The sequence below is a fragment of the Ciconia boyciana genome, chromosome 10, assembly GCF_034638445.1.
Source record: "Ciconia boyciana chromosome 10, ASM3463844v1, whole genome shotgun sequence".
NCBI classification, from domain to species: domain Eukaryota; kingdom Metazoa; phylum Chordata; class Aves; order Ciconiiformes; family Ciconiidae; genus Ciconia; species Ciconia boyciana.
Window position 1 is genome coordinate 25078950 of NC_132943.1, and position 18978 is coordinate 25097927.

General features: G+C 44.8%; 1 protein-coding gene across 1 annotated transcript in view; it reads right to left on the reverse strand.

The window, feature by feature from the left end:
• Positions 1–555: 555 nt before the first annotated feature.
• The window catches only part of WIPF1 (WAS/WASL interacting protein family member 1), a 58678-nt gene continuing 40255 nt past the window's right edge, over positions 556–18978 (reverse strand). The window contains 8 exon segments of the mRNA XM_072874648.1: positions 556–5438; positions 6765–6878; positions 8589–8801; positions 11570–11846; positions 11849–12333; positions 13533–13709; positions 15982–16111; positions 17628–17716. Of these exon segments, the coding sequence (XP_072730749.1) occupies positions 5383–5438; positions 6765–6878; positions 8589–8801; positions 11570–11846; positions 11849–12333; positions 13533–13709; positions 15982–16111; positions 17628–17678 (1503 nt within the window). The 5' untranslated portion in view covers positions 17679–17716 and the 3' untranslated portion in view covers positions 556–5382.

Genomic DNA, 18978 nt, shown 5'->3' on the forward strand with positions numbered 1-18978 from the left:
TTCTGTGATGAACCTGGTCCAAATTATCTGAAAAGGTTAACATCCAAGATCGAGAACAAAGCTCCAAAGTCAAAAGGAGGGTTTCATTTGTTTGATATTCTCTGGCAGCCTTCTGCCTAGTGAGTGGAGATAAGAGGAACAAAAATCTGTGCTTAACTAGAGTGATTGTCCGTGTCACCTCTCCATGGCAAGTGCCTAGCTTGCCTTGCCAAGAGCCAATACCCGTAGCTCACACAACAGCCATCTACAAGCACGGGCCACTGACCACAGATTTTCAATCATTCTTTATCCTAAACTCAACTCATTATTTCTCCTTATCTGCAGGTGTCTGATCTTCACCGTATGGAGGCCCACAGTCCTCTGGGCATTACCGCCCTGCTGCTGCGCAATGGCAGGCAGGCGGGGAGGAGAACAACCCGCCCCAGCTCCCGCCAGGCTCGCTGTTACGCTCCTGCTAAAGCCGACGTGTGTTTCTGTCAAGGAAGCAACCGTGGTTGTTCTCAATGTAACAGCCTGCACCACCAATTAAATAAAAGTAAAATTTATTTGGCATAGGACAGAAAAATGAGGAGAACAAAATCACATACAAAATAAATGTTAAGCAAAAAAATATTCACAGAACTAGATTAATATTTTATAAAAAGCTCAAACTTTAAGCATCTGATAAAAACATGTTACTTTCTGCTCGGCCTATGTTTTAAGTTACGTTTCTCTCTCTTTCACAGTCTTGTGTGGCTTTGGAAGTCCAAATTTAGAGGTCTTCCTTTGCATGCATTAGTTTACACTAAGGAACATTTCACAGACAAACTGTATTTCACAATGGCAACATACTGAAGGGTTACTCCCTTTTTTAAGACATGCGGTTTCCATTTTTTTCGCTTAGTCTGCCTACCTACCTGCCGCATATTCAGTCACTGAGAACTGAGAATGTGTGCCCTGCTTCTGCTGAGTAACTCCAACATTTCCCTTTTTGCCAGTGCTCCAGGTTTACATTTTAACTGAATGGTCCAGACACTTCCACCTTACAGGCTAGAAGATCCCCATTTTTTCCTATGTACATGAAGCACCATGCCATGAACTAGCGACACTTAATGTGTTACTGGATATCTCAGGTAAGAGATTCTCCTTCTTTTCTGGTGAATACCGCTAGAAAGATTAAAGTTCATACAACATATGTTATACAGAGTCAATGTACCGCCGTAAGAGATTGTTCGCACCTGACTGTGAGACAACGGTGTTCACGCTACTGCGATGTGGTATTACATACATGCATATTTTAGATCATGATTTGTACTCCAGTATTGATAGCAACATTCAGCCAATTGGTTTGTATTTCCTTGAGCACTCTTCTCCTTTCCAGCGTCCTGTGGCTGAGGGGCCCTCTCTAGGTCTCTTGACATTTGACATTCTGCTTGAAATAATCCCAGTTTGATTGTTCAACTCCATTCTTTGCTCCTAAGGCAAAAAGTACCCTTTCTATTTGCATACTCTTGCACAGAAAATTATTGTTATAATACATGTGAAGCACGATAGCAGTTTAGTTCCCTCATCTTCTGCTGCAACAGACACCTACTTCTACAAGTGACATGTAAACAGTTGTTGCTGCAAGGAGAAACTACCGTCCATTTTTTTAAGTGACAATTTAAGGAACTTCTTTAACAGTTCAGTCTTGCAGAAAAAAAATTGTTCTTATAATTCTGTTAGTGTTGGGAAATGCTGGCTTCTAAACAAGAACTTTGCGACCTTATTTAAGAAGTAGTTCATTTACAGAAATACATGCTTCCTGAATCACAAGCTGCGTTTCCTTTAACAATTCTGAACATCAATCACTGTGACCTGTTCTCCCAATGGCTGGTGCAGAAAGTCATAACAGACATAACATGTGCTTTTCTTCAAAAATATTGAGCAGAAATTATTGCCACATGGTACGGAAGTTATTCCCATTTTATTTACTGACTTCAATTAAACAAAAATGAACATCCGTGGCTGTTGTCACACAATGTGAGTCTTAGTGATGACATAAAAAGATAGTTTGAGGTGTGAAGGTTTATAATACAATGCCATTGAAGCAAACGCACTAAATCCTATATGCAAACAGTGAATCAAATTTAGTCCTCTAATAACCTATGCAACCACGCTGAAGTCAGCTGGGCTGTATGGACAGCAGAGTGAGACACTGTTTTTGGGAAAGAGTTGAATTTCCAGAGCAATACCAACAAATGATTGTGAGGTTAACCAGTGCCCACCTCCATCTCACCTAAAGATCCAATAGTGATCCAATAGTCTCTCCATACACGGAGCTCCGTCTGAAGTTGGCAGACCGAGCATATTACAACAGCAGGACTTGGCTCAAACACTGCATAATGCTACTGTTGGCACTATTTACATTACGTGAGGACTTGGACAAGCAACACCTATTCATTTTTCTAGTGAGACACAGAAAAGTTGACTAAGAAAGTCATAAGGCACCACTGATTCAATATGTCTTGCATTCTTCTTTTTTAACACTTCATAGTGAAATAAATACTTTAATACTGATCATATTCTAATTAGCTACTGATATATGAAGCAATATATTGAATGATAAAATGCTGCATTGTTCTGGAATATATCTAGGGACTTTTATAGCAAAAGATATAAATAGTAAAGTTGTTGTTAGGTTAAAAAATACCTCTTTCTGCATTGTTAAGCTATTTTACATATATGCCGAACATCCATTCTGAAGAGGTTTCTATAGTACAAAGAAGTTCTAAAACCAAAGCAGCTCAAGTTTCTTGGCTTGTTGACTGAGGCCCTTTTACACAGCACATTCTAAAGTGAGACTGAAGCTGGTTTGCCAAGTCTTTGGTAGTGGTCCAGAATTTCTGGTCAGAAAACCTTGCTCAAAACATCAAATATAGGATATTTTGAATGATGCAGAGAGTTGGCAGAACAATGTGCAGCATTTTCATTGACTTACTCAAAGTAAAACAGTCATGCTGGAAGCAGGTAAGTTACTAAAAAGGTATAGTTTCTGGAGGTTTTTTTTGGTTTTTGGGCTGCATAGCTATTTGGATATTAATAAGGATTTGGCAGGTCAAGGTACTGAAAATACTGTATTCTTAAATTCAAAATGTTGTCCTTAGAAAGTTATAAGTGCTTCAGTTGAAAAACATGAATACAATAATTTATCCTTTAAGTTATTATCCTAAAAATCTTATTTGGACTTCTATTCACATAATAATATCCCAAAGAGACAGGCACTTTAAGTGACATCCATAAAATACATATACAAATTCAGTATTGCGCTAGGTTTGATCCCAAGGTGCACCTGTCACATGGAGGTCCCACTAATATCCATTTAAGAAACTCTTACAGCCACGATCCTGCAATTAGATGTAGATACATCCCTGCGCCTGCGCATTAATTGCAGGTTCAAGACCATAAATAGTAACTTAAAATAGGTCATTAGATATAAAAATGTAAAAAACAGGTACATAATCAAATGCTATCACTAACAAGATTTTGTAAACAAACACTGAAAAGGCCAAATTAAATCTGATCTGGCCAAATCCAACTGTCTCATCCCCTTCACTGTGACTGTCCAGGCTGTTGGGCAAAAAGGGCACCTGCCCCTCCACGCCCACTGACAGAGCAAAAAGCCCTACACACAAACACTTCAGTGGGGTCCAGACTCTTCGGGTAAATTCCCTAGATTTTCAAGGGCTGACCTCATTCTAGCTGCAGAGTGTACTTAGGATCATGTCTCCCCATGCTAGAGAAACATTTTCTTAGCCTACATGACTAGTTTTTCTTTTTTTTTTTTTTTTGAGCAACACCCTGTGAAGCGTGGCTGCTGATACAGGCTTGGTAGGGATCCCAAGGAGTATGTTAAAGAAACAGAAACTGTTAAGGAGACAGAGGAGAAATTTGTCAGAGCTAACCTTCAGAAGTCCCACTAACAAAGAGCTATCATTCAGCAATATTTCAAATCCAGAATTATAATCTTCCTCTAATTTCCAAAGACATTTTATATGCATTTAGATCAATTTGTAAAATGCACTCATACAATGAACTCTTTTCTCACACACAAAATTCAAAAGCCATTAAACACTTTAACCAATTGCACAATGTTAGAATACTTTACTCTCTCTTCTATGAATGTAAGCCCTGCAGCTCTCTGCGGAGACTCCTTTCAGCTAAGTTCGAAAGGACAGGCATGGTAAACTCAGAAGGCCAAATATTCCCATTTCTCTTGAACCAGTGCAGACAGCAAATTTTGGAGCTGATGCTCCCACTTGAACACACAACCCCCAGACCTCCTTCACTACATCAAAGGGCTTTCACTTACGCACATTTTTTACCTCAGCTGCTCTACTGTAATGCAAGTCAAATACAATCTCGCTGAGACTTGTGACCCTAGGAAGCTTTTTAAGTCAAAACCCATCATCTAATTGTACCTAAGAAACAACTGGAAAGCAGTCTGTGGAGCACTGGTGTTAGCGATGCTTTACAGGAGCCTGCAACTACAATAATTGCTGCATTTGCACCAAGACTACTTTCTGAGGACTCTTCGCATGTAGTCTCAGGTAGAGGCCATTACAATAATCCAGGACACGGATGACTGTGGGTTGGTCCACATCAGAGTAGGAAAGAATTAGGTGACTAAAAGCATAACACTATTAAAAAATATGGAAAGAGGGATTAAAAAAAAGATATTTTTATGCTGCTGAATTCTTTGCTTGTGCTTTTCTTTGGAAGATTCTCCGCAGATAAAAACAAGACCAGACACATTCCATCCTCGGGGCAGGATGTGCTATCTATTGTTTAAAATAAGATTTGCTTGGCTAAGCTGAAGTAAAAAGGTTTAGGATGAAATCTTGGTCACCACGTAGTAGGTCTATGGCTTGCAGAAGCAGATGGGCCAAGTTAGGCATGCAAAGAAGGATCCAGGGGACTCTTGACTACATGGTTTTCCCCAGCAACTGTTTTTTAAACAGCAAATAGATTGTACGTTATCATTCAAATAATACAGCCACTGTACCCAAAGTGAATGAAACAGCTTTGTTCCAGCTCTCATTAAATTCAAAGCCAGACCTCCCGTGGAGCTCTCAAGGGGACAGGGCTGAACATGGTAAGCATGATGCACGTATGTTGTGTATGGTCCACAAAATGCCTTTCATGACTGCCTGCAGTATAAGCAAATAAAATTTATAGCTTTGAGCAACTATAGTTCATAAGCTGCATCTATTACTTCTGTACTAGAGACTGAAGTTTGTTCCAGCCGACAAGCCAAAAGTGGAAATAAAGCAAAACAGACAACTTTCCAATGATGTGGACAGGAGAGGTGACTCGAAGGAAACTTGAAAACAGACGTCGCCCAAAGATGGGCCAGAACCCATTTCACCTTGGTATAGGCGGAAGCGGGGGGGCACCTCTTTCTTTTCGGCCAGAGCCACCTAAAAGAGAAAGAAAGTTTTTTGTGTTACTCTTCCTGGATGCTTTTAAAGTGGGAGTTTACATCCAAGCCATTAATTCAGTAACTGGTGAAGATCTACTAATTTTCTTGCCTAGCCATTTTACTAAAAAATCTTTGTAGAGTTTCTGGTTAGTTTATTAAACAACATCAGAACTTCAAACAGTGTAAAAGAAAGTTTTTAACTAATGCTATCCCCAAATGTCTGGAAAGCATATGTATTTTAGTCCTTTGTCTCCTTCTCAAAACAGAATGATAGCTCTTGTTAGCCTTACTATTTTATGCCAACACATACCTTCTCAGTGCTACTTGTAACAAATGCAAATTTCAATGAAAGTGGCAAGCTCTAAATACAGTAACATTTCAAAGCTCTTCATGTTTTTCCCTATATGAAGATTTTAATTGCAAACTCATTAAAGGAAACATAAAAAATGCACATATTACTTTGCCTTTCTTTGTGGAGTAATACGAGAATGGGATGAAAGCGAACAGGGCAAAGTGAAGGGTCAGAGACTAACAGGAATTTCTGCTCCAAACCAAAACCTCATAATTTGGAAACAGGAGAGAGGGAGAAACATCTGAGTGTACAGATGATTACAGGATAACTATGAGCCACCAATGTCACTGGTTGTGAAAGAAGTAAATTGATCCTTGGGTGTATCAGGCAAAATACCACTAATGAAGATAGGAAACATTTATGTTGCTGTAGAAGACATGGTTTAGACCTGAACTGGAACAGCATGTAACACTGATTGGAAAAGACAAAATCAAACTGAAATGTATACAGAATCAACCCTGATGATCAGAGAACATAGCTTGGAAGCAGAGTGTAGTACATCCTGATTAAATCAGCCCAGCAAAAGAAAAGCTAAGATGAGGATATGACTGTTGTCTTAAAAAATATTAGGGGTTTAACACACCAAGGAGGGAGGATAACTAAACTCAAGGATGATGTTGGCACAAGAATAAATGAGTTGTGCATGAATTTAGATGGGAAATGAGGAGGAAGTCCTAGGGGATTTTGTGGTTCTGGCTGCCTGTAGCAGAAGGCCTGACTATAATGGCAAAGGTGGTCTCTTACAATACATGTTCCAACTTAAAAAACAAACAATTTCCCCCTCAAATACAAGTTTAAGAGGGCTTGTGCCTGTGAACCTGCATTTAGCTTTTTCTGTGTGGTGGGGAAAGGTGACCAGGCTGTTAGTCTGAGAAGTTCTGCAACCTCAGCCAGCATCCAGTCTCTTCCCCATCCACATTGTTTTTAGGACAATACACTGAAATTCCAACAGCAGAGGTGGAACAAACTTACCTCTACTTTCATTTCTTGCTAGTTTACTGGGATAACTTCTGTTCATGGGTACATATGGCTCTGGAGGTGGCAAATCAGATATAGGATGAAAAGAAAATCTGCTTTCCCATTCATCTGAAAAAAATCCCACGCAATTTACTCGTTAGTTTTGTGACATAGCTTCAGGAAAGTAAATAGACATTAACATCACGTTTAATACATGTTTTGTATTGCAAAATGCTTACATAGCTGATTATTGAACCAGCATCCTATTGGGAAGTCAGGGAAGAAGATGCTTTAGGTTAGTTTGAGAATGAAAATTCTTATTAACTTTAACTGATCACTTAGCCAATTTAACACAAAATCACAGATCAGGAAAATGGCCATAATTCCACTGAAATAAGTGCTATGTTCCCTTCCATGTATAATAGATCTGCTTTTTTAACACACGCACACCTATATATGTGTTACCAGAAATGCATAGTATCTCCTATTTCAGAACACTATTTTGTTCCTGGGTATAGAATTTTCTGATATTTGTACTTCATTGATATACAGAGCTCAAAAGCATCACTAAAAGCACACTGACCTATAAGCGGTGTTTTTTCTTTCTTAGTTTTTATACAGGAAAAAGAAATTCGGGACCATTATGATAAAATTTATGACAGAGAAACCTGTATGTAACTCATGTCAAAAATGGAAAAATGTATCAGTTGAAACTACATCTCTTGAGACGACAGGGGCCTTACTGATGTACTTACTGAGTCTACAGGATTCTAAAGAATAAAGCAAGCTGATCAGTTTCTTCATTGAAATAATAGGAAACGTTTACGGAGCTCTGTTCTGCACTTGAATTTGGAGGCCCAAGAAAGAAAGTGTGGGCTATATTAAACTTCGTCATTTCTTCACTTGGTTGCTTCGGGACTTCGCAACCATAACTTTCTTGCAATACTGTTATATTTTATTGCATAATGTAATGAACAGCTGAGTAAGTTTTGCCTGGTAGTTGTACATGTGGTTATTTGCTGGGATCCAGTTTTTCTATGTTTACTCCCAATGGTTGCAATTAGAAACCAGTGTGTAAAGGAGCTGCAGGTTCTGAACCCTGGAAATGACTTGTGTAGGAAAAAATGTGTCTGTGACCCACCTGCCTTACCTGATGTGTGAAGATGCTTCAAAAGCGTGAGTTACAGTTTATTTTCTGCTTGCTTTTTCTAAACTTATAAATGTCAGAAATACCAATTTTGGCCTCCCATAATTAGCTGAAAGATTTATCTGTCCTTTGCAAATAGAAAACAATTAAAAAGAAAAGCACAATGAATCTTTAAAACACAAATCTTTAAAACAGCGATCTTGGACCTCACCTTTTCAATAAACACTAGCAAAAAGAGAGATACTTATTTTCAGCAGTGTTCTGACAATCTCTTCCCTCATCTGTTTTTCAGCTTTCAGCTTTTGAGTCATCATCTAACTTGTTCTGACTTCCAAAGAGTCTTAGGGTAGCTACGGTTTGAATTCTTATTAGAGTCAGAACAATCCCCTTAGGTCTTATTTTTGTATTGTAGCAAAGCAAAGCACGGTGAATACGTTTCTTTTTTTCAGGCTGTTTTTCAAGGGGTTATTTTGGAGGCTATATTGATGACTTTGCAGTTCTGCTCTATATATATGGCATATTTATTCCATTCTTACTTGGCATCAAGACCCAAATGACACCTCTGTTGGTCAGAAATCAAAGGTCGTCTGCACTAGAAACAACGCCTCTATCCCAAACCTTTTTTGATGTATTAAGGCCAAAAGCCACTACACGGTCTCTGTCAAAGGCAAACAACTAGGAGGATGGCTTACCATCACCTGGATCCTGGAAGCCGTTTCTGACAGCTGATGAAGGTGGCGGTGGAGGCGGCGGTGCTGCCGAGCCCGGCCGGTCGGGGGGAAGCGGCGGTCGTGGTCCAGCTCTCTGGTTGTCCAGCCCTGCCCGGGAAGGCAGCTGGGGAGTAGCGGGCAAAGCCCTTGAAGTGCTTCCATTCCTGCTTATGGGAGGAGGTGGTGGGAGGGGGCCTGGAGCAAGACAAGAGGCAAGCACACAAATGCCGTTTGCACCAGGGGTTATTCTGCTGGTGGTAAGCTGCTGCCTGCATCCCATGGCCTCCCGCTAATAAACCAGAGAGGGTGAGCTGGCTTGGGACCCTCGGCCCCGAGGGGGAATCACCCTCAGCACCCACTTCCCTGCTCTCCAGGGCTCTCTAGGGAGTTGGTGCTGATTTGAAGAGCAGAGATCAGGGGAGTAGGGTATATCTAGGCATAAATACACCTCAGTGACCATATTCCCATTTCCCTCAGCTACAGAAGCCTCTGTAGAGGTGCTGGTCCTTGAATCCACTTTTAAACCACTCTAAATTGTACTGCCCACAAGCAGAAGTTACAGCTGGAATTCAGGGTACTCTGGAGGTCCAAACCATAGCCCATTTCCTTTCCATGTACCACTGCAAGGCAAGAAGACATGTAGCAGAAGAGCTCTTTGTCCATAGGGGTGGTCCCCTCTGGGTGTCATAGCCAGGGTCTGCGGTGGCACACAGGGACATTCAGCCCAGGAGTGACAGCATTAAGCAGCATGGCATCAGCTCGCTCATTTATAAACATACGTGCTGCACGCCAGGTTTTTCGGTAGTTGGTGCGTATTCACCTCCTGCTAAACTGGAAACAGACCTCACACATAGACTGGCATTCCCAGTGTCTGTGTATCTGAGTAACTGGCGTGGTGACACGACAGGTCAAATACGAAGGCACAGCCCACGTAACACAGGACCAGGGCTGTCCTGAGGGCAGGGGAAGGGCGCTTCTCTGAGAGGAGCCAGTAAATAAAGGCAAGAAAGCTGCTGCTGCTGTTGGGGAGAGAGGCACCCATGCTTAGGACACGAGGAGACAAAGCAGAGGGTGTGGAGTGCTATGCGTGTTCAAAGGTCTCACTGCCTCTGGTGGTGCGGTTGGGCAACTGACAATTATGTTCATTTTTATGAAATGCTTCCTCGTCCTGATGAAATCTAGCTACAGATGTGCATTTGGAAAAAGAGAGCAGCACATATTGTGTATCCAGTGGCGAGCATTGAAACATGCTTCAAGAAACATGCTGTACTTTGTGGAGGTTTTTTTTTTTTCTTTTCTTTTTTTCTTCTTTTTTTACAAATTACTAAAGTTTGCCTTCAGGGAATGGTTTCTAAGAATGAGAAGCATTTAGCCACTTTCAGAATAGTTTTACTTGCTCTCTCTCTAAACCTGCCTAAACCCCATCATCTATACTGAACCACTGCAGAACAGGAGTATTTACATTCATAACTTATTGCTACAACTTCCTTCTCCTTATTAACCCAGCAGAAAGGTAGCGCAGATTTGCTAAAACCGTCTGCCTCAGAAAAGAGCCAACCAGGAAAGCACTGGTGGAAGCTCTTGGAAGTGTCTGAATAATTGCAGACACTCTCTGCAACTTTGATCTATGCTCCCAGTCAAATGTGACAAGATTTCTCTGATTTATTTACTGCAGGCTGTGCTGGCATCGTGCCATCCTCTGGGCTGGCAACCAGCTCCACAAAGCACGGTTTTGGGGCCAGTATTTTCTGTAGCTGCATGGCTGCTGCAGGCGCTGTGCTACAGGAGATCCAGGCTGGTTCAAGGATCTGGAAAGCAACACGGATGGCTGTCGCCTGTGGGAGCTCCCATGACATTCATCTCTATTGCCCAGGATTGGGCAGGTTTTAGATGATTCCAGATCCTTATTCCAAAGGATGAAATGAAAGGCAACTCTATGGAGCTTCCCAGCGTCGCCTTCTGTGCAATGCTTCTCCCTTCCCGATGTTACAGGGCCTGGCTGTTTGTGCCTAAATTCTCTCATCTCCAAAGGGAGAACCATCAGGTATTAAGAGAGCTAAGTTACGATGTGCAATTCTTAAAAGTTATGAACAATAGTTGTCACAGAGGACAAAGTATATTATGAAATAACTCAGAGGAGACAATTCTATTTTTAGTCTTATTTGAAACCTGCATACGGTAAGTAACAGCAGTTAGTCACGTTGTAACAACTGCCATTACATTTAACAACTGTTGGCTAGGTCTTTTATTAAAATAATTTGTATTTGGCTGTAAGCGTTCGCATCTCCCAACACGCAGTAGGCCGGGTTCTGCAAACCTCCATTCACGAGAACGCCACCATCAACTCACGCCGGTTGACTCAGGAAGGCAAATGCTGTCACCTATCAGAAGCTAGATAAAACAGCTTCTTTGCATCAAAGAACATCATGGGGAAACCTCCTGTTTGCAACCCTTCGCAATTACAGTAATTATAGCGAAAAGTCGCTGAGAGCTGCGAAAGCACACGTGAGCAGGCTGGTGATGCACAGTGACTTCCCGTAAGCCACCGTGACGCCGTAAACCCGCACTCCCAGCGGCAGAACCCCTCGTGCCCACAGCACCGCTGGCCGCCCACGCACAGCCGGTGGGAGCCTGGCAGCGGCTGGCGGGAAGGCGCTGCCCCCGCCGCCCGCCAGCGCCTCTGGGCACGGCACCCGGCCGCGAAGCGACGGCCCCGCCGAAGCTATCCGAGGCTGCTGCTCCTTCTGGGCCACAGCAGGTGAAGCACCTGCGGGGCTCTATCAGGGCAGGACGGCTGAAGATTTCGGGTCACGCTCCACGGTGGCGCGGCCGCCGCCGCCGCCGGGCAGACGGAAAACTCCCCTTTCCGTAAAGCACCGCCACTTCATCTGTTCCACCCCGCCCAGCTCGGGGCCCTCGGCCCCCCGGCTCCCCCCACCTCCAGCGCCGCCCCGGCTCCCTACCTGACCGGCTGGGGGGGTCTCTGACGGGCGGCGGGGGCCTCTCGCTGGGCGGGGGGGGCAGCGGTCCGGAGCGGCCCGCCCCGCCGCCGGGCGCCGAGGAGGACCCCAGCGAGATGTTCCTCTGGGGCAACCGCGGCATCTCGTCGCTGCCGCCGGGGACGGGCGGGACGGGCGGCGGCCCCGGCCTGCTGGGGGGCGGCGGGGGGGCCGGGGCGCCGAGGGTGGGCCGGGGGGCGGAGGGCACGGGCGGCTTGCTGTTCTGCGGCGGCGGCGGGGCAGAGCCGCCTCCCGGGCGGCGGGCGGCCTGTGCCCGGCGGGGGGCGGCGGGCGCGGCGGCTTGTCCTCCGCCGGCCGGCCCGCGGTGGGCGGCAGCGGCGGCCGGCCGGAGAAGGGGGCCGCCGCGCTGGGGCCGGGCTGCCGGGGGGCCGCGGCCGGCCCCGCGCTCCGGCTGCCCGGGAACGGCGGGGGCGAGGGCCCCAGGCTGGGCTGCCGGCTCACGCCCGGCACCGGCGGCGACGCCCTGTTGTGCAGGCTGGAGGCGATGGGCCGGGGCGTGCTGGGCACCGGCGGCGGCACGGCCTCGGGCTTGGAGCCGACGTCGGGCCTCGGCGGCGGCATGCGGCTCCTCTGCGGCTCGGGAGCGGAGGGCCGCGGCCCCGAGGGCGGCCCCGGGAAGCGCGGCGGGCCGCTCGGCGGAGAGAAGGGCTTGGCGGCTGCGGAGCGGCCTCCGGGTGGCAGGGCGGGCGGGCGGCCTCCCCCGGCGTCTGCGGAGACAGGAGAGGGCATCAGCATCCATCGGACAGGGGCTTCGCCCCACGCTTTCCTAACGGGCTGCGTCCTGAGGCACTGCAAACGCTAAGGGGGTCGGCCCCGGCACCGGGCACGCAAGCCTTCAGGGCTTGGCACCCAGGAACAGCGAGCAGCGATTCTGATAGCGCTGGGGAACCGCTCCAGAGTAGCAGGTTACATCCCGATAATGCTTATGAGGGACGACTCGTGAGAGACCCAAGTGGCCGCAAGGTCACGCAACTGAGGCAGCCATCACGCGGCAAGCAATAGCACGGGGAGGGGTGAAACAGTCACGGGCAAGTATTTGATACCATCAACGTGAAAGCAAAGAAACCTTAGCTTTTACATGACATTTAACAACAACAGTCCGGCAAAAGGCTCCTTTCAGCCCTTTCTAGTAGCTGTTATCCAAGGAGGTACTTGTGCCCCTCAGGAAGAAGGCAGCCAGCCTTGCAGTTGAAGAAGTACCGTTCTGTGATGCCAGGAACTTTTGTATTAATAAAAGTTCCGAAAATAGACTGTGACACAATAGAAAATACTAGCTCCGACAGACTGTTTTGCACACGTGCTGAAAAATTATGTTAGTCTATAAAATACATAAAGTTCGTAACGCCCTACAACCCCCATTGCCCAGTCCTCCTTCAACAAGTGTGAAAACCTACGTCCTTAACCTTACAAAACTCACTCGCCCCAGATCTCCTTCGTTTCAAGGGGGCACGAGGCTTTGGGCAGCTGTTTTGCCAGCCAGAGGAATATAGTGCGTGCCCCAGACAAGCCTCCAACTGCAGTGTGCGTACCAGCCAGCTGGGATGCCTCATGCACTCCCTAAGTGCTAAATCATGCTGTCGTGGAGCTGACGCAGATGTACTTTCCATTTGGAAAGTATATCCTTTTTCCTGTTGCACAAGGGGGAATTAACCTGGAAACCTCTTATGCTCCCCTATGGTCCTGCACACCCACAGCTAAGGCAGGACCTAGTCTGCCTGACTGTACTTTGCAGGTAGCAATTCAACATTGCTGAGATCTTTAGTTTTCATCAATAACTAGGAGGATGGGTAGAAAGAGGAGTCTCACTTCTCCCTCATAAAACCTAGTATTAAGAATAAAACAACATTCAGGATGAAAATTACATTTCATTTACTTTTTCACACTGGAACTGCGAGGTCTTTCTTACCGGCATCTCGACTTGCAGCAGATCTGAGCTTTGGCATTCCTGCTTGAAAAAGGCCTCCAAGGCCCGGTGGTCCACCACCACCGAAGCTGCCGCTACCGCCACCACCAAAACCCCCACCGCTGCCACCACCACCTCCTCCAAAGCCACCGCCACCACCTCCACCTGGTCCTTTGGGTTCTGTTGGGAAAAAAATCCCCCATGTTAGGCAGAGAAGTGAGACTGGTCCTGCAAAGTCATTAGAGCAACGCTTGTAGCTGGGGAAAAATGGACGAGCTTTCAAAACACACAAGCCCTTGTTCAGGTTGGATCATCACAGCTACCATCGCCACCACTATTGCACCATGGAAGAGGTGGTGCAATAAACATAGCCACTGTGTTTTATTAAGCCATCACTTTCCTTTAGTGTGCTCTGGACTGGAAAGCAGAGAACCAGTCACTATGGAGAATCTGGAACTGAGCATGGACAGGACCTCTGAGAGTATCAGAGGTCTTTGTTAGCATCTTTGTAGCTGCTTCCCGTTTCTTCTTTGCTCTCTTATCTTTCCCTTCCACTTCTCCATAAGCAAACCGAGAGAAAGGGCAATCTCACAGGAAATGAGGAAGGAAGGAGGAAGACAGAGGTGTCCTTCCTCTTGGAGGTGTCTCTGGTGATCACTTTTGGGAACACACAGAACTCTGTCACTATTGATGATGTTGCAACATATCTATTTATTTAAACAAAGCCTAGTGGGGAAAGAGATTTCATTTCTGATTACTTTCCTGTAGGTCCAGAAATGCAATGACAAGATCATTAGCTGCTAATTTTTCCAATAGGCAGGAATTATTTTATCAGCCCCCGCCCCTTTCCTCTCCCATTTCTCTAATGTCAATATTTCTGCTGTGACAACTGAGATGCTAAAAGTAAAATAAAAGTGTTTCCACATCTACAAATACAGGAAAGAGCCCTATTCAGAGCATCACTGCAAAATGAGCAGGCCCACAGGTTGGGATATCTGTGGAGATCAGCTCTCAGATGACGGGCTACATGACTGAGGATCAATTGCTTAATTTCTTGGCATCTCAATTTCCACAACTTTGGGTGGGTAAAAATGTCACTGAATTTAAAGTAATTAAAACCTGTGGATGAAAAGCACTTCTAATAATCCCACTCAGAAAAAAGAAGGAAGAATATGTTCATGGGGGAATGTTTCACATCATCCTTCTCTTTTCTTAAGCATGTTAGCTCAGTTCAGCTCTGACTCACATAGGGTGTGAACCTCTGGAGAAATGCTGCTACTATGGTTTAGTCTTTCATCATGATTTGTTAATTCATGTAAACAAGATAATAGGCCACATCATTTTAATCTTACTGTTTACCCCTCCTTTAATCCCTATTAAATGCTTTACTCCAGCTCATTACAATAGCTAGAACACGTAACTTTGCTTTCAGAGATAATACTCAAGTGTTTAAGTACCTGGCTGACTGCAGGACTGTATCTATTTTTTTTATTATTCTTACTTGGTCACACTCCTTTGGGCATTTCCTTCTTTCCTCATCATCTTCCTATCACAGTCCGGCCTTTAATTGCATGGCCAGACCTGGACTGAGCTATATCACATTTGCTAATCAGTCTGTAGAAGTGTCTTCCCTTCCTAGGCAATAAATGCTGTTCCCCTGACGTAGCAGGCCCTTGTTCCTTGCTCTTCTCCTGTTTCTGTTCCGTCTTCCCAATACTTCTGCTACATGGGCTTTTCCAGCCTCCTCTCAGCACTTGCCAGGATGTACAGTGAGACACAGCAGCAGCACAGCTGGATGGAGACCTTGTCTCCATTCAGGTAAGTGGAGCTGCTGCCTTGTGCCAGAGCACTGCTGGGCAGCTGACCAGCAAGGCTCAGACAAAAAGATAACACCACTGCGTCACTCCAGGAGCGGCAAAACTGCGTGCAGCAGAGTGACACACAGGTGGGGCTGTGGCTCCTGGCTCTGGTTTTGCTTTAAGTGGTACTGGAGCCATTAACAAGCCAATGGGGTCATGCCAGCGGTGCCTTTATTTTTATACTGTTATATTTCATATGTTTATATGCAAACGTAGAATCTGAAATTCCACTTTATTCTCTGTGCTCTCCTCAGGCCTGACAGGGATTTGTTTGCCTGATCTGCTGCAGCTCCTCAGCAGAGCTCCTAGTAGGGTTTGCATAGTTTTCTGATTTAAGCAAACGAGAAAATGAACTGCTTTATGAGAGTAAGCAAACAAATTAACACCCGCATTTCATAAGCAGTACTTGATTTCTCAGCTGACTTAATCCATGATGAACAGAATTTATTTTTATGCATGCCAACTTCTGGCATTTTATTTTACCTACTTCTCTCATGGCAGTTCATCTGATGATATATAAAATAATTTTCTGCATTCAGGTATGTAGAACCATTCACACATACAGAAACTCCAACATGCACAATCATACTTACTGTCTAGAATTGGAGCACTTCTGTCATTAGTAACAGTCTTCTTTAGCTTTTTTCCTTTGGTAATATCAGATAATAGAGCATTTCGCCCTGCTTGTTCTGACCTGCTTAGGGATGGCTTTTCAGTATTTGCCTGCAAAATGAAATTAAAAATGAGGAGGCAAAATAAACCTCAACTTCTAGCTACATATGGTAGTTACCTGAGACCTCAATTTCTGTTTTAACAGCACTGGAGTGGGTAGCATGCCACATCTGGTTTTGTGAATTATGTTATAGGTAGCCGGCCTTGTTACCGACTCAAGGCCCCAAACATTGCTGCTTTCTAACCCACACTGTTCACTGGAAACAGAACACTTCTATGTGAATTCACTTTTTTTTAACTCAAGATTTAGAGTCTCTGTTTTTTTAAAGCCAAGGCACATCTGTGGCAAATTGCCATTTTGGAGACTGAACAAGAACAGTCTACACACATAATTTGATTACACAAAAAGGTGGACATTCTTGAAAGTTGTAGTGAAAACTCCTAATATACAAATTCTGGATAAATCAGAAGAAAGATGGAGCTTTATCTACTATTACAGTTTTGATAGAAATACTTTAAAATGGCAATCACCACTTCAACAATATAGACCTCTTCAAATAGAACCAATAAAACCTTTAGATGCATGAGGTTTGTCTCAATGGTCCTCTCTTTTCAGTTTATGTTTTGGTGACACAGTTTTTCAAGGAAGAACCACAAAAAAACCCAACCCAAGCATACACATATATGCACACACATGCATGCATGTATATATGGTTATTTCTTCTAGGAAATGGTGGTTCCTGAAAAGCTTTCTAACTTACCAGATCAGTGTTATGGAAACTTCCTGAAAGGTGGCAAGAGTTGGCATGGAGGGACCAAGCACAGAGTCCGTATCTTACTTGTGGTGGAAAATGAGGGAAAGACTCTTCAGCGGCACAGTCCAACCTAGCTGTGTAACCAGCTATGGTTTTGCTATGAAAATATCTGGTACTTTACAACAGCATTTCAAGAAGCCTTTTCTTTCTTGTCAGTGAGGTGACTGACTGTCGGAGGGCAAACACAGCACAAGCTCTCTTCCAGCTTAAGCTGACTTAAGTCAGGTCCGATGTAGTCTCACCCACCATGCTGTGCAGCAGTGGATCCTGTGCTCTGATACCACAGGCTAGCTGAGGGACCTATGCTGGCTAAGAACTATCCTTACCAAATTTAAACAATAGGATTGATTTTTTCCAGCTCAGGTCATGTACTAGAGTAGAACAGGGGAGAAGGTGGGAGTACGTGGCTGTAGAAAGGCAAGGGGAGAGCAAGATTTCAATTCCCCTGACTTAGACAAGCTGTTGAGGAGCTGTGCCTCTCCACCCGGGATCCCTACACCAGATCAAACCACCAGTGCGGGAGGAAGAGAAGGATGGAGAGTCAATGTGGCTAGTGACATCCATATGGGCACTGGAAGGGATTGTCCCTCTTGTAGGATCAATCATCAACCGTAAACAAAATCTCAGAGAGCTTTCCTCAAATATCATGCATACCCTCGTCCATACCTCAATGCCTCTGGACGTCCCGTTCAGTATGACAAGCAGCAACAGAGGACAGTGTATATGGTATATTTACCTCCTGTAAAACTTACCAAGGCCAGTGTTGGGGGTGGAGGGGGAGCTGGAGGGGGAGGCACGGGCATGGTGGAAGGCTGAGCTCCGTCTGGTCTTGCTAAGAAACCTGCATAGCACAACACAGAAACACACAAGGCCCAGAGATTAATAAATCTTGATAAACAAATTTCTACTCAGTTAAAAAACATCCTCGCAGCTAACAGGTTTATCTGCTACATTTTCTAAGTCTAAATAATCTGTAAAAAGCAATTCATGTTTCATTGGATGGAAACCAGCTGCATCCTTAAATGGGGGCTCCCTACGTGATTCCCTTTGCCATACAAACTCACAGACATACATATTCAGTTTTGCACACATACACAACCCATGCATTGGGATGGCAATGCACAAAAATGCAATAACAAAATTGAACTCTGTTTAATCCAACAATCTTGTTCCTGTGGAATTACTTCAGGATAATCCCATAGCTATACCATCAACCCTTACTTCAAGAAGGCATAATCTCTTTAAGATCATACTCAGAAAGAGCTACTGACCTTTTAAAGCCCTTGAATTTCTGGAAGATACACACACACACACATATTATGGAACAGCAGAGCTCTAGGAAAGACTCATGCTTCTTCCTTTCTCCCTGCTTATTCTGAAGACTCCAAGCTCCATCATCACCTCTGAATGCACCTTCCTCCTCCTCAGGAGCAGCACACAGTCATGCTCTGTGCACTTTCTCAGAGGAGGAAGAGCAAGCAGCCAGCCCGGCCTCTCAGCCACAGGCTGCTGCAGAGGGAAAAGCCTGGCTGCCAAAGCTCAGCCTTCCCCGAGCTTCCCTGCCAGAGACCAGGCTCCCGCTTTTCCCCACCCCAAGCAGAATTTCCAATCTAGGGCAATCCTAGGAGGGTCACACTTGAGATGTAGAACTGCATTGCAACGAAAATATTAAATGAAAAAAAAGAAAGGACAAGCATCAAGGAATTTTTTTCAAGTCACAAGGGCTTTTTGTGGCATTTTGGCACGCTGCTCAGTGGAACTGTGCCTGTCGGAGGCTCCAGGGCTTTTCTAATGGTGCTATGGCATTTCAGCATGTGCTTTGCTCTCGCCCATTCACCTGAGCCAGCTTTAGTAACAGTGATTTGCCACCATTTATATAACGTTTGCACAAGACAGGTAAACACAGTGGGAACAGGAATAAGGGTTATTCTCCAGACAACCCCAGGCTAACGGCTGAGGTCCCCAGGGCAGTTATTTACAAGAAAACACAGCTCTTAGTTTCTGAAGTCACTTAATTGTTTTTGATAAAACCAAGGAGAACTGTAATAGCACAGTATCTGCCAAATCGACTTCATGCTAGGTACAGTACCCTTTATAGTTTAA